The 14,520-nt window shown below is 41.5% G+C and overlaps 1 protein-coding gene across 1 annotated transcript in view; it reads left to right on the forward strand.

The window, feature by feature from the left end:
• The window catches only part of septin8a (septin 8a), a 52,546-nt gene that overhangs the window by 9,586 nt on the left and 28,440 nt on the right, over window positions 1–14,520 (forward strand). Inside the window, exons 2-4 of the mRNA XM_084073199.1 lie at window positions 1,637–1,751; window positions 2,459–2,654; window positions 5,663–5,849. Of these exons, the coding sequence (XP_083929325.1) occupies window positions 1,637–1,751; window positions 2,459–2,654; window positions 5,663–5,849 (498 nt within the window). The remainder of the gene's footprint in view (window positions 1–1,636; window positions 1,752–2,458; window positions 2,655–5,662; window positions 5,850–14,520) is intronic.

The following is a 14,520-nucleotide window of genomic DNA, read 5'->3' on the forward strand; positions in this document are numbered from 1 at the left end:
CTCCAAGTCGGATCACTGTATGTGTGTTGCTTCACTTGCTTGACGTTAAACCCTGCCTTGCACAAGTCAGCCCAATTTTCTCTTGCTCTCTTTCCCCCTCTCTCTTTCTCTTTCTCTCTCACGCTATCCCCATCTCATCACGCTGCACAGTTAACAAAGTTTGCATGCTGAGTAGGGATGCAACACTTAATAGAATTTATCGATTGTTTAAATTTCAATGAAATCGATATTTGTGGGGAGAAAAATTCTTGTAGCTTATAGGTATTTGCTAATCGCTATCTTTGCGCCACACATTTGTACGATGAAGTATAAAATAGGGTTTAAGTAGTGGATCAAATCTATTCGATTGTCTTTGCATCGATTCATATATTTTTGGGATTCATTTAAATATGAATCAATAGAATTATTGTTCAGAAAATAATGGATAGTTGCAGCCCTAATGCTGAGCCTGCTCAGGTCTAGTATAACAGAGTTGGATCCAGCTCCACTTTGCTCCACGCTCAGGCTGCCTGTGTCCGGTGACATCAGCTCCTAAATATGCAGCCCTTCTGGGAATGGCTGAGCCAGACATACTCGGGTGGTCCCATGCACCTCAAGGTGCTCCATCTCCTTCCCACTCAGTAAAGATGGGTCTGATAAGAGAGATCAAAGGTGAAACCACTTATATATATTATTTTTTAAAGAATGGTGATATGAAAAGATCATATTTCAGCTCCTCTTTTTTTTCAGGACGCAACTAACTAGCTCGCTCACTCACTCGCTCTAAGAGCAGTTCAATATTTCATATTTGGGACATCGAAAGTCATTTGTGGTAAGGTTGCTATGAATAACCATGCCTTTGTAATGTGGATACGTATTTCCCCAGCTTGGGTGGTTCATTGTAGTTTTGATTCACAGGCTTAACCACTGTCACCCCGACATCCCTATTTTGGGGATGTCATTATAGGTGAAAATGTAAAAAAAGAAAAAACTAGTGAAAAAAAGCAGTGCAACGCATTGTGAGCTTGTAGATTGCTATTTTCGCCATTCATCGTAAGTTAATTATTGTTGGTTGTTCTTACTTGCTGTCATGAAGATGCATTTCCCAACTAGCTTGTTTCCAGACAGACATACTTTCTATGTTTTCTGTCTGTCTTTTTCCAGCAAACCATGTCTGTTTGCTCCCCGATTTCTATAGCCTTTTCTCTGTGAGAAGTCCTTGTGGCTGCCTGTGAAGGATTATTCTGAAAGCTCACGCCTCCCACAGGCCTTGATTACTTAACTCCTCTAACGTCGGAGCTGATGGGTTTTTCATCTGTGCAACGTATGGAAATACTTTGCCGTTCATTTGCATAAGAATGTGAAGGCTTCGACGAAGCCATGGTGTCATGTCTCTAAGCATGAGTGTATTTTCCTCACATGCTGTCAGAGGGAAATCATGCTTCCGCAAGTACTGCAGCTAGTACAGTAGCGACATTTTTCTGCTGTACTTGACTTGATGATTTTCTTTGTCTTGGAGGTATTTAATAACGGGAAAGAAATGCAAAAGCCCTCCAGTGTTGAAGCGGCCTTAAACAAGTCACTAAGAGAATGTCAATGTATTCATTTGTCTATTAAATTTTTGTTTAAGTTTTTTGTTGTCGTTTTCTTTTTTTAGAATGAAGAGAAGCGTAACCTGACTTTGGGCGGCCATGTTGGATTTGATAGCCTACCTGACCAGCTGGTCAGTAAATCGGTCACACAGGGTTTCTGCTTTAACATCCTTTGCGTAGGTAAGTAGCACATTTTGTGTGTGCATACGTGCGCATGTGAATGCGTGCTCACATAACCAGTCACACAAAAAAATATTAGTTGGTTTCTTGTTCTGTACTTTTTCCTTGATCTCTTGACAGATGTAATAGGCTCTATTCACAGCAGCCATATTGTAAGACATTCACAGGTGTTACCAATGATACTAATGAAGGCTCTGTTCCATTCTGGTCAGACGGAGTCAGGGTGCTGATATTGTGCATGTTGGCTCACTGGAAACACTCCCAAATGGCCCTTTACGGGTGTGTAATTCTGAGAGTGTACAAATGGAACCAAATGGACCCTTACGGGTCCATTTGGTTCCATTTGTACACTCTCAGAGACCCCCATAACACTCAGAGAGTTATGGGGGTCGTGGAAATCTGAAATTCAAAAATCTGAGAACTACTGTGCTACACTAAATGGAACAGAGCCTTCATTAGTATCACTGGTAACACCTGTGAAGGAAGTGATAATATGGCTGCTGTGCATAGAGCCTATTGCTCAAAGCACGGTATTTAACAAAAACAAACCAACGCCTGTTGTCTTGTTTTCCCCTGACGTGAAAGACATGTCCTGTACATGCCTTCCAGTTGTATTGCTGCAATAAACACTTTTGTCCGAGAGCTGATGAATTGCCCCCCTGTGAATTTTGCACCACTTGACTCTCTCTTTGTATCTGTTGCCCCAGGGGAGACGGGTATTGGCAAGTCGACATTAATGAACACACTCTTCAATACCATGTTCGAGAACGAGGAGGCCAGCCACTACCAGAATGGTGTGTACTTACGACCGCGAACCTACGACCTTAAGGAGAGCAACGTCCATCTCAAGCTGACCATCGTAGACACAGTGGGCTTTGGAGACCAGATCAACAAGGACGACAGGTATGGGCGGATAATTTGAACCTAACCTGAGCAGCAAATGGGTGTGAGTCAATGCATAATTTAGGATGATTCCAACATGGTTGCTTAAAACATGGTTGGAGGGGATTCATGTAATTGTAGTATGCACAGATTCGAGATTCAGTTCAAGAGAGATTCATGCATGTGTGTGTGTGATGTGTGAACCTATGATACTTATTATGTATTTGGCTGTTTTTATGAGGGCCCTGGGAAGAGTAAATGGGGATCAAAATAAAAGATAAAATGTATTTATACAGTAAGTAGTCAAAATGAAGTACATGGAAAAGAGTCGATAAGTAAATCTTACAGTGTGCCTAAACAGAATAAGTAATAAATCGCAACTCTGAAATAAGGTACTCCATTCAGGTATAAAAAAAAAAACGCTGAGACAGACTGACGGACAAACCATTATCAGTCCAGACCTTACTCAAAGAGGCAGGGCAACGATACAGAGGAAATACTTGAATAGTTGGTTTGAACTTAGCTGCAGGACAGAGCGCTCTCGGTCTGACCTGGCTAGCATGGGGCTCCCGACAGCCCCCCCCACCAATAGCTTCTCCTCTGTGGGGGGAGGAGGTGCCAGGAAGGCCATAAAACGCATTGTGACGACACCCTTCTGTCTAATGTGGATGGACGGGCTTCGAAAGGTCAGAGCTGAAGCATTCCACAAGGCCTGATTACTGTAAACAGGGCTGTGTCTGACAGACCATATGGAGGGTTTTCGCTCTGAGCCGTGTTGTTCAATCTAGGGAGATATTGGGCTAATTTCACCAGAACACTTGGTTAATTAGGGTATTTGTTAATATTAACAGTTTTATGTGGTTAGTAGTATGGTGTTATTAACGCGTCTAATCACCTTAATAAATAAAGCGGGATTCTGAGGTAAATGTAACTGCTTAAGCTTTTAACAACTTTTCAGACCAAGTCTTGTCCTGGGAACCAAGCACATTAAAAGCGCCCACATTAAAATAGCACATGGTGACCTTCCAGAAACATGTTTGCATCCCTGTTTGGGTCCCAACCCATAGTTTGAAAAACTCTGACATACTGTGGTTAAGTGAAGAAGCTGCCTGCCTTTGGAATGCAGGTCACACACAGTGTGGAGGAATCTCCTCAGCCCTGTGGGTAACCTACATCAAAAGAACAAGACCAAAGGAAAGCTGAGAAAATGTCTGTGAAATTTGAGCCATGTTTCTTCATTGGGATGTGAAAATAACTGACTGTCGTGTCAACAGTAAAAGTAGTAGTTGAAAATATATATTTTTCTAATGGCCTATTCAAAACATTCGGTCCGCGTGTCACAGTTCAGGGCATGAATGTGTTGTTTGGTTCAATAAAGTTACTGGTAAAAAAATGAAAATAACACTGAAATATTTCAGAAGGATTAAGTGTGGAGTGCAGTGTCAGTCAGTCTTGGAAGTGACAGGTGGACAGAACAAAAGTACAGTTAGAGAATACGTACATGGGCAAATGGCAGCCCGGGGGCCACATGTCCAATGTATTTGTATTTAAATTCATAAAGTTAACATAAGTATATGTATATATATATAACTAAATGCATTTGAAAAATAGCACCAAAAAAAATCAGGATACCAATTCAAAAATAGCAGATCTACAAGCTCAAAACGAGTGGCCCTCTCCATCATCAAAGTTGCCCACCCCTGAGTTAAAGGGTCCGCCACCATGGTTTCGGTCTGCTGTATAGGAGGAAGCATTACAGACTTATTGTTAACTATGACAATTACGAAAAAAAAGTGGTGTATAAAACGGAAGACCGCGTGCAATCACTGTGCGAAACGTATGGCTTATGCTGGGGCAATACTACCAATAAGATGACCCATTTACGAAGACATCACCCCTGTGTGTCCGTTTGACAGCGCAAGGAGGAGCGAGTCGGATAGGCAAGAGCGACTCCTTCTCCCTGCAGAGTTTAAACTGCACTTCCATGCAGATTCAGACAAAACTAAAGCACTGGGGGGTTATAATAGAAGATATACAGCCGTGGGAGTGGATATAATGCAAGTGCTTGAGCTGTGCTCTCACCAGCAATTCTGAAACACAGAAATTCATTATAACAACAAATTAATTATAACTTTATGAACAGACACAACTATGAATTGTTTTAGCTCATTGGTCTACATAGGAATCTAAAAGGCATGCAAAAAACTCGATGAATCGGAAAAGGCCTCTGACATGTGGACTAGCCCAAAACTGTGCCGTCCTCCGGTTGGTTGACTTTGTAAAGTGTAAAAATAAGACCATTACACAGATTCATAATTCCCTGGTGAACACTGTAGGTCTGTCAACAACACTGCTCCACAGAACGCAATTTTGGGCAGCCGTTCAATGTGCTTCCCAACACCCAAAATGCAAGTTTCACGCTCTTCTAAGCACCGTGGTTTCATTATTGTGGCATTGAACCAAACCAATTTGTTACTTAACCCATTCAGACCTGGGACGCATCTGTGTCATTTTTAGATTTCTTTGGCTATTCAAAAATAGCAGATATACAAGCTCATAGCGCGGCACCGAGTGCCGCGCTATGAGCTTGTAGATCTGCTATTTTTGAAAAATCTAGAAAATGTGTGCAAATCTTTGAATATATATATTTTTAAAGCGAACATTTGTAACTCAAATCTTTGCTTCTGGGGGGTCCCTGGAACAAAATATTTTGAGATGGGGGTCCGCGGCCAAATACATATCCTTTTGGGGGTCCTTGTCATGAAAAAGATTGAGCACCACTGATATAGAAACATACGTTTTTCAGAAAACCGTTAGGATTTAGAAGACATTTCGCAGAATCGGAACCTCAGGCCTCAATGGGTTAAATCATAAGTCACTCACTCTGTTCTTTTCTCTAGCGACAAGCCTATAGTTCCGTTTTCATGTTGATTTGCAATGCATGAATAAGAACACAAATATTTGTGCTCCTGGCCACAGACATAAATCCGTTGGTATTAATGTTGATCTCTCTCTCTCTGGCTGTGCAGCTACAAGCCAATCGTGGATTACATCGACACTCAGTTTGAGAACTACCTTCAGGAGGAGCTGAAGATCAAGCGCTCGCTGTTCGACTTCCACGACACCAGGATTCACATCTGCCTTTACTTCATCTCTCCCACGGGCCACTCGCTCAAGTCCCTGGATCTAGTGACCATGAAGAAACTGGACAGCAAGGTATATAAACACACACACACACACACACACACACACATACGCACTCACACACACACACACACAACACACACCAATGGTGTAAAGTAACTAAGTACATTTACTCAAGTGCTGTACTTAAGTACAATTTTGAGGTACTTTTACTTTTACTGGAGTATTTCCAATTGTCTATACTTTTACTTCTACTCCACTACATCTCAGAGGCAAATATTGTACTTTTACTCCACTATAAATTTTTGAAAATTTTAGTTACTTTGCAGATATAAATTATTATATTACAAAACAAACATGAACCACTTTAGCCCTATTTTATAGCAAGGCTATTTGAAAATAGCCGATCTACAAGCTCACAACGCGTCGCATGAGCTTGTAGATCTGCTATTTTCAAAATATTTTTGTACTTTTACTTTTGGTACTTTAAGTATATTTTGATGCCAATACTTCTGTACTTTTACTCCAAGTACATTTTGAATACTGGACTTTTACTTGTAACAGAGTATTTCTGCATTGTGGTATTGATACTTTAACTTAAGCAAAACATTTGAGTACCTTTTCCCACCACTGACACACACACACACAAATGAGGGATTACTCTGAGGGGGGAAAAGCGCACACTCCCACACACTCCTTTCCCGTCTTTGAATGACTTTTAACGGCGATGAAATTTGAACTCCCTTTCACTGTGAGTGGTGTCGATTCACTGAGGCATAGAGATCCCTGATCTTTGTGCCAGGGTGTGGACTTCTCTCAGTGTCCCATGGGACAACAGGGACAAAAAGCTTCCGAGCTTCCATGTCATCACATTTCAAGAGGGCCATACGTTGGCTTTCTTCTAAGTCCCCACATCGGAAGAATAGGCATTGACTTTTTATCAAGTATTGTTAAGGATTAAGGGTCTTGTTCCTCAACTGAAATACTGGAAGAATGGATGAATATCCAGTGTGTGGATTTGGATGTGGACATTTTTCATTACACACATTCATGCGTTCTTAAACTTCATTGGCGGACATTGGTGAATAAACGCCCCCCCAGAGACTAACTCAATTTTTCCGCTTTTGCATTTTTTTTTCCATAAATCAGTGCTATTGAACACCCTTTACGTCTGTGTGTTGGTAAAAAAAATATTGAACCAACGAAAAGTATTAAAAAGTGCTTCTGACAAAACCAGCTAACTCCATTGGCTCCTCAAATTTTCTGCTAAACCAGCTAACTCCAGCAAAGGGGGGTGGAGTTAGCTGGTTTTGCTGACTCCAAGCTCCACCCCCTTTTGACCTCCAACCTCATTGTGAGCTTGGACGTCCATTCAGCTGTTCTTATCAATGATGAACAAAACCTACTTACTCCATTTTTTTTTTATGTTCGTCTTTTTCATTTCCTGAAAATGAACATTTTGGAGTTAGCTGGTTCCTGCCGGACAGCAGAGATATGCACGTCCCATCACAATGTTGATGATAGGCGAATGATAGGCAAGCCAACAAGGTTTATAGCAAAAGCCATAGCCTACTTGTAAAGAAACTGTATGGCCGGTTTACTTGCATGCTTACTTGAAGTCTATTCGTCTTGAAATACTGAAACTGAGAATGAAAACACTGCAGCTTGTTATTTAATCAAGACGGAACAAGACATTGTGGATGTACAGTGACATTTAATCATGAAGACTAATGCAGTAAATGCACCCTCCTCATGAGCTAAGAGTTAACAGGAAGATAACAGGAAAATAACAAGAAGGCAGACTATGAATCACTCTCCCAGCCTTACCTGGAACTAAGATTGAGACAGCAGAGCTGCCAAGTCTCACCCTTTGAGAGTGAGAGTCACGCAATTTGCCACACATCTATCTACACTTCATGGAGTACATTTTTTTGTATCGAATTAACTGAAATAAAGTAATAAAAACGCGCGTGCACTGGCCGCACATGCACGCGCGCGCACTAAAGTCTCACTCCTAGATTTTCCAGAAACTTGGCAGCCCTGAGACAGTTAGTTTTAGCTTGGGTCTCTAGTCTTATAAAAAACGTAAGTATTCTCTGGTCATGCAGGGTCTCAAAAACTGGTTGTGGGCCCTGGTCCATAATGTTGGACACACACACATATTGATCTGGTTTATTCAGGGCAGTTGTGTGAGTAGCTTGTAGATTCCCCTTTGGGCAGTGGATGCAAGTGGTGACATCCATACATCGACAGTGGGCTGTTGGGGGCATGGTCACTGGATTGTTCTCAATTAACTCATTTAAAAAATATCAGATATACAAGCTTATAGCGCGGCACCGAGTGCCGCGCTACAAGCTTGTAGATCTGCTATTTTTGAAAAATCGTGAATATTTGTGCAAATCTTTGAATATTATATATATATATTTTGAAAGCAAACATTTGTAACTCAAATCTGTGCTTCTGGGCATTCTACAAATGTCTTTTAAATCCTCATAGTTTTCTGAAAAACGTATGTTGCTATAATATCAGTGGTTCTCAAACCTTTCCATGTCAAGGACCCCCAAAATATGTATTTGGCCGTGGACCCCCAATATTTAGTTCCAGGGACCCCCATGAAGCAAAGATTTGAGTTACAAATGTTCCCTTTAAAAAATATATATATTCAAATATTTGCACAAATGTTCAAGATTTTTATGGCGCTATGAGCTTGTAGATCTGCTATTTTTTGAATAGCCTAATAAATCAAAAAAACAAAATCTTCACAACTACAGTTTGGAGCGTAGAAGTGGGGGTGGGTTGGGGGGTGGCCAGTTGGGGTGGGCGGGGGGAGGCAAAAGAGCGTGTGAGAGAGGACAAGTTAGCGAACGAGGGTCGAGGGAGGATGAGAAAGACCTAAAATAGATGATCATACTTGACCACAAAGTCATTCATCAGGACAGCAGGAGCGTGCTTTCTGTAACGGTTGAACAATTTTTCTTCAACTGTGTACAAGCTGTTTTTCATCAGAGGGACGTGCTATTCACAAGAAGTGGAACCAGATTACAGTCGCACATCCATTCACTAGAAAGCATGCAGTAGGTGTAGTTTGAATAAATCTGCCCTTCCTTTTGGCTGTCTAACTGATGGACCTGAGATGGCCAATGATAAAACAAGAGAAATATGACAGTCATATTATACCAGGTTGCTCTCTCCAGGGTCCCCGCACGGAACCTTGCGGACTAACAAAAACAGCCAAAAGGGCAGTAAATAGTTTATGAACGGAGCTATATCAGTTTGTGTGCCTCAGTTAGGGCTTGTGTGCGTTGTCGTGTTTTTTCTGGGTCGCTGTTGGAGGCGGCGCTGTGTGTGTGTGTGTGTGTGTGTATGAGGAGTCAAGTCAATAGTTTGTTTGGTGGCGACGACCACACTTTTTTTTTCACGCAACAGCGCCATTTACCATAGAGATACATACAGTGGCCGAACACTGTATTGCGGGTCGTCTTTAGATCCCGAGGACATTGAGCCCTCATTGGCTAAATGACCAGCCAATGAGGAAAAAGGCATGCAAAAATCACGCAAAAGGGCCAGCTAATGAGGAAAAAGTCCCCACTAGCTGAAGTGTAGATAGAGACCAGGTTTGGCAACCTGGTAAAGAAACTAACTAAACTCAAGACTGAAAAAACTGAATTACAGCTACTAGAGAAATGGCACATACTCTCTTTTTTTTAAATATACATTTTATAAAATGTTCTTTTTCCTCAGAAAAAAAATATGTTTTTCCTCAATTACGGCCGCCTTTTTAAAAAAGTGAAAAGGAGATAGTAGCAATTAAACGGTGAAAGTTAAAAGTGCTGTTGTGAAAGCTTCTCCATGTCTGCAAAGCATGTGTGACAGGGGCAGAAAGAGTGCAACAATGTGGCAAGAAGTACAGTATTTTAACGGCTGTTAAATGCCATGATGAAATGATATGATTCATAACGCTAAGTGTGAAATTTGACAAACCGGCTTTAACCGCCCCCTCATCCTGCAAGTGCCACTTCTTAGCTCTCACATGCTGTAGCAGTGTTGTTCATTAGTCCAATGTGGTTCCTCTATTCTGCTGAGTCTACTTAATGAGCTATGGGGATGTTATGTTAGAATTGGCTGTCAGGTTGCAACAAAGGAGGGAGATGCACACACCAAACTTATAATTAACAAACTGAAATGTATAAAAAAATAAAATTAAAAAAATTGTTGCAATGAGCTGTAGACGTCAGGATCAGGGGCAGTGGTGTAAAGTAACTAAGTACATTTACTCAAGTACTGTACTTAAGTACAATTTTGAGGTATTTTTTACTTTACTGGAGTATCTCCAATTTTCTGTACTTTTACTTCTACTCCACTACATCTCAGAGGCAAAGATTTCATACCTAGGCTATTCTCAAACATCTTAGTACTTTTACTTTTGGTACTTTCAAGTACATTTTGATGCCAATACTTTTGTACTTTTACTCAAGTAACATTTTGAACACGGGCCTAATGGAGTATTTCTACTTTGTGGTATTGCTACTTTTACTTAGTAATATACCTGAGAACTTCTTCCACCACTGATCAGGGGTGTATGAAAGTACACAAATCTCACAGTGGCAAATGTGAGATATTATGTCGTCAATGTAAAACCAGAGGGAAAAAAAGGTGAGCTTGGTGAGGGGTGCAAGAACCGACACATTGACAGGCTGTAGTTGGCTTAGGGAACACTGGCCAGGTGCTTCCATTGACCTCAATAGCACCTCAGCTACACCCAGCCAAGGGCCTGCAAGACACACAAAAAACGCACACACAACACACAGTACTACAGCCATCACAGGTGACAACAGTGCCAGTCTTAACCTTTTAGTCAGATGGTTTGTCAATGTTGTTATCTAGTAATGGTTTCCATAAAGGCTGTGCCTTTAAAAACAACTAGCGCACATTCCGAGTCATGCTACCTTGCGGTCGTGCAGCTATGTCGAATTTGTTATTAACACCGATTTACAGTGCTGTATGTAATCTCTTAAATGTCACAAACTTGTTTTTCAGGGCAATAGCTACCCATAATGTAGTGTGTGTGTGGTGAGGCAGCGATGTGATGACACATCAAGGCAAAACAGATGGCCAGGCTGTGAGCAAAACCTTGGCGGCTTTTTGCCTACTTTTGCCACCTGTCTCCCGATGCCATCCAAAACAGTGTCAGCCTGGCATTTCAACCAACTCTCGCTGCTGTCTTGTAAAAAAAAAACCATATCTACTTAAAGTATGTTTTTCAAAATTGACGAGAAGATTTTGTTATTTTCCTCATTGATTTGCTTGAAGAAGACAAAAAAAACGATGGTGTGCCATGAATGCTATTCTACCCTTGGTCAACTCTCTACACTTTCCAAAAGAGCAGTAAATCTCAACCAATTGCGGTATTAATCAAAGAACGGAAGCTTACCTGAGCTAATGCTCTCCTTGTACGAACCAAGCCATTGTAGCTTACCCCATTTATCTCTACCCCCCTGTTTGGCAGCTTACTGCACCTGAGTACTACACCAAATTAACAACAGCTCACAAACACTAATGCTGTTTAAACGCCAGTATGAGCCAAGTACCGTATAGCCGCTTAGCTCAGCCAAACCTCTCTCACTGTCGTAAGCCCCTGGGTATGGACGGACAAGATTTATTATGAAACATTATGAATAGTATTGACATGATTTGGTTTTATGCTGTTGCCTTGAACTGTGAAACGGCTGTTTCAGCAAGTGCATTTATCCGAGCTGGTCTGCAGTATTTTCAGTGCAGTAATATGCTCGTTAGAGTACTGTAGTGTACCCATTTATTTGTTTGAGTGGCATAGGCATAAAATCTATACTACATACCAATGTGAGCACAGGCCAATGTTGTTGATGCATCCCACTTTTCCTTTGCATGCATGACGGGTTTGTTTATTCGGTACCCTCTTTCCAGACATGAGGAGCAGTGTTATGATGACTGCACACATGCACACGTTGTTGGTGGGAACTGAGGGCCTCACCATGGCTCTGTGCTCCCCAGAGCCTCACCGATGCCAGGTTTTTGGCTCCGATCCAGATTTTGCCTAGATCCCGATCCCGATTTTTGTCCTAGACCAACGTCGATTACTAAGTTTCTGTCTCAGAAAAATGTACATGTAAGCAAACAAATAAAGAAGCTTGAGCACTATTCAAAAGGTTTCCAAAATAGCTGATCTACAAGCTCACAACAAATCGCAACACAACACCTCGTGAGATTGTAGATCGGCTATTTTGGAAAGGTCTTGAACATTTTGAAAAAGTTTGCCTATAATTACATGGCCAAAATGGGTACGCCAGGTTGAAAGTGGTAAAGAATTGGGACACATTTCCTAATACCGATGTAGTCATAAAAGTCAAATAATGATTAATGTATCAGTCTGGCAGGCTCTGGTGTTCCCAAATGCTAAACGACTGACTTAATAAGTGAAAGTTCTGAGTGAAGTAGGCACATCCGACCTTCCAGGAACAAGGTAAACAGATTACCCCCCAAAAAAACTTGAGTCAATTCACTACTGTGCTCCAATTTGGTGTCATTTTGAGCACTGATTGAGAGCGTTTCATGCTCAAAACATGTTTGCACTAAATTAAACAAACTTAAAGGGCACTCTTAACGGTGGGCTTTGTTTTTAATCCGAGAGCGCTGCCAAAAGTGAATCACCACAGACCGATTCAGGAAGCAGGTTAGTAGACCAGAAAGCAGCCAACATTTCCTTCAGAGAGCGGCCCTTTGCTGTCAGACGCGAGACAATGGTGTTTTTCTTGTAAATGGGGTGTGTGCCACTCACCCTATAAAGGATATGGTGGTCTGTAGATAGCTGAGCTGGCCGGTGAGGGAATTGAAAGAATTATTGCAGTTGCTAGAATCAGCCCTGTGGTTAAGAGGTGGCTGAAGGCAGGAAGGAGAGCAGAACAGAGTGTGAAGTGAGTTATCGTTTTAGAAATGTGTACTGAACCCCTTTTGCGGTTCCTGTTGCTATGTACAGTATATACTGTAGCAACATACATTTGTTGTAATTTTTTGAATAAATATTTGACGTTTTTCAGAAAACTTAGGTCAGGATTTAGAAGGCGTTTTAAACGGCCGACATTTGTACTTTAGACAGTGTGGTTTGAGTGTAGCGAAATTAAAATACCATAGAAGTGTTATTTTTTCCATGCTCGCCACCCAACCTCCCCTCACCACAATATATTGTATATAAGAAGGCAGAACATGATCATTTCTACTTCATTAAAAAAAAAAGAGTTAAATTAATGTTAAACATCGTTTAACATGAATGATCTTAAAGCTGGAATTATACTTGGTTGCGGCCGGTGTCGCGCACCCACAAGCTCACAATGCGTTGCACTGTGACGCATTATGAGCATGTAGAACAGCATGCACAACAAACGTCACGCACAACAAAATACATCAAACCATTAACCCATTAAAACCTGAGGTCGATTCTACAAATGCCTTTTTAAATCAGTAGTTCTCACACTTTAAAGTTTTTTTCCAAAAATGTAAAAGAAATAGCAGATGTACAAGCTCCCAGTGCGGCACTAAGTATATCTGCTATTTTTGAATAGCCAACTCAACAATTGTACAATATATATATATATTTTTTTAAACATTAAAATGTAATTATGTCATTGACCACTAGTGGTCCATGGACCACAGGTTGAGAAAAACTGTGTTGGAAGAAACAAAGAATTCCTTTGGAAATAGTCGTTGACAAAAAAAGTGTGCTCCCAGACATAAACAGCCTTATCGTCGGCCAACTCCGGATGAAACCGTTGTGTCAGCATATTACTGCAGTTGGTCTCGCTGCCCTGACACAAGGTAGCCTGAAGGTTGGGCTGTCTCGTGACAGGAAAAGTCTCCCATTCAAATTCCTGGACTGAGTGGGAAAGGCTTGGTTTCCCCGTCTGTCAACAACTTCTCTTGGAAGTGCTAACAAGTTGGCCTCGGGGACATGACGTGCGGCGTTGACGACTGTGAATCTGTGTGAATCCTTCTCGTTAGTGATTTGGGTAAATGCAGCCGTGTCCACAGGGCAGTACAGGGGAATGCAGACAAAAATTGTGTTTGTTTGCCCCCCTCCTCCCCCTCCTCCTCCTCCTCCACTACTCATTTGCTATGGTGTCTCATTAATGTTCATAATCGTTGTCTGTTGTACGTCTCCGTTGGGGCTCCGATCAAGCTGATTCAGCACATCTTGTTATCTTGTCTCTCAGCCATGATTAATGACACGGTATCAGTTTAATTCAGGTGCCGTCTATTATATCGACTTCACTTGACTTGGTTTACAGCGGGTCCTTGAGGGAGTTCCAGGGGGTCCCCAGCTAAATGATACGTGGGAACCAAATGGGCCCTTATAAGTCTGTAACTCTGAGAGTGTCCAAATGGAACCAAATGGACCCGTCCGGGTCCATTTGGTTCCATTTGGACACTCTCAGAGTTACATTAGCATTGATATTAAATAAATTGGGGTCCCAGAGATAGAAATCCATTAAATGGGGGTCTGTAGCCTAATAATGCATGTAAAGCTGGGGGTCTTTGAAATTTAAAATGGTTGAAAATCACTGCTAGAGCCGTAAAAATCTTCTCTTATGGGGGTCCTTGGCAAATCTTTTAAAATGGAGGTCCCGCAGGCTAATAAGTGTCAATTTGGGGGGTCCTTGACATGAAAAAGTTTGAGAACCACTGGTTCACAGTGTTTCTTTATGGGACGGTC

Source organism: Gymnoscopelus microlampas (assembly GCF_963454915.1).
Source record: "Gymnoscopelus microlampas genome assembly, chromosome: 12".
Classification (NCBI taxonomy): domain Eukaryota; kingdom Metazoa; phylum Chordata; class Actinopteri; order Myctophiformes; family Myctophidae; genus Gymnoscopelus; species Gymnoscopelus microlampas.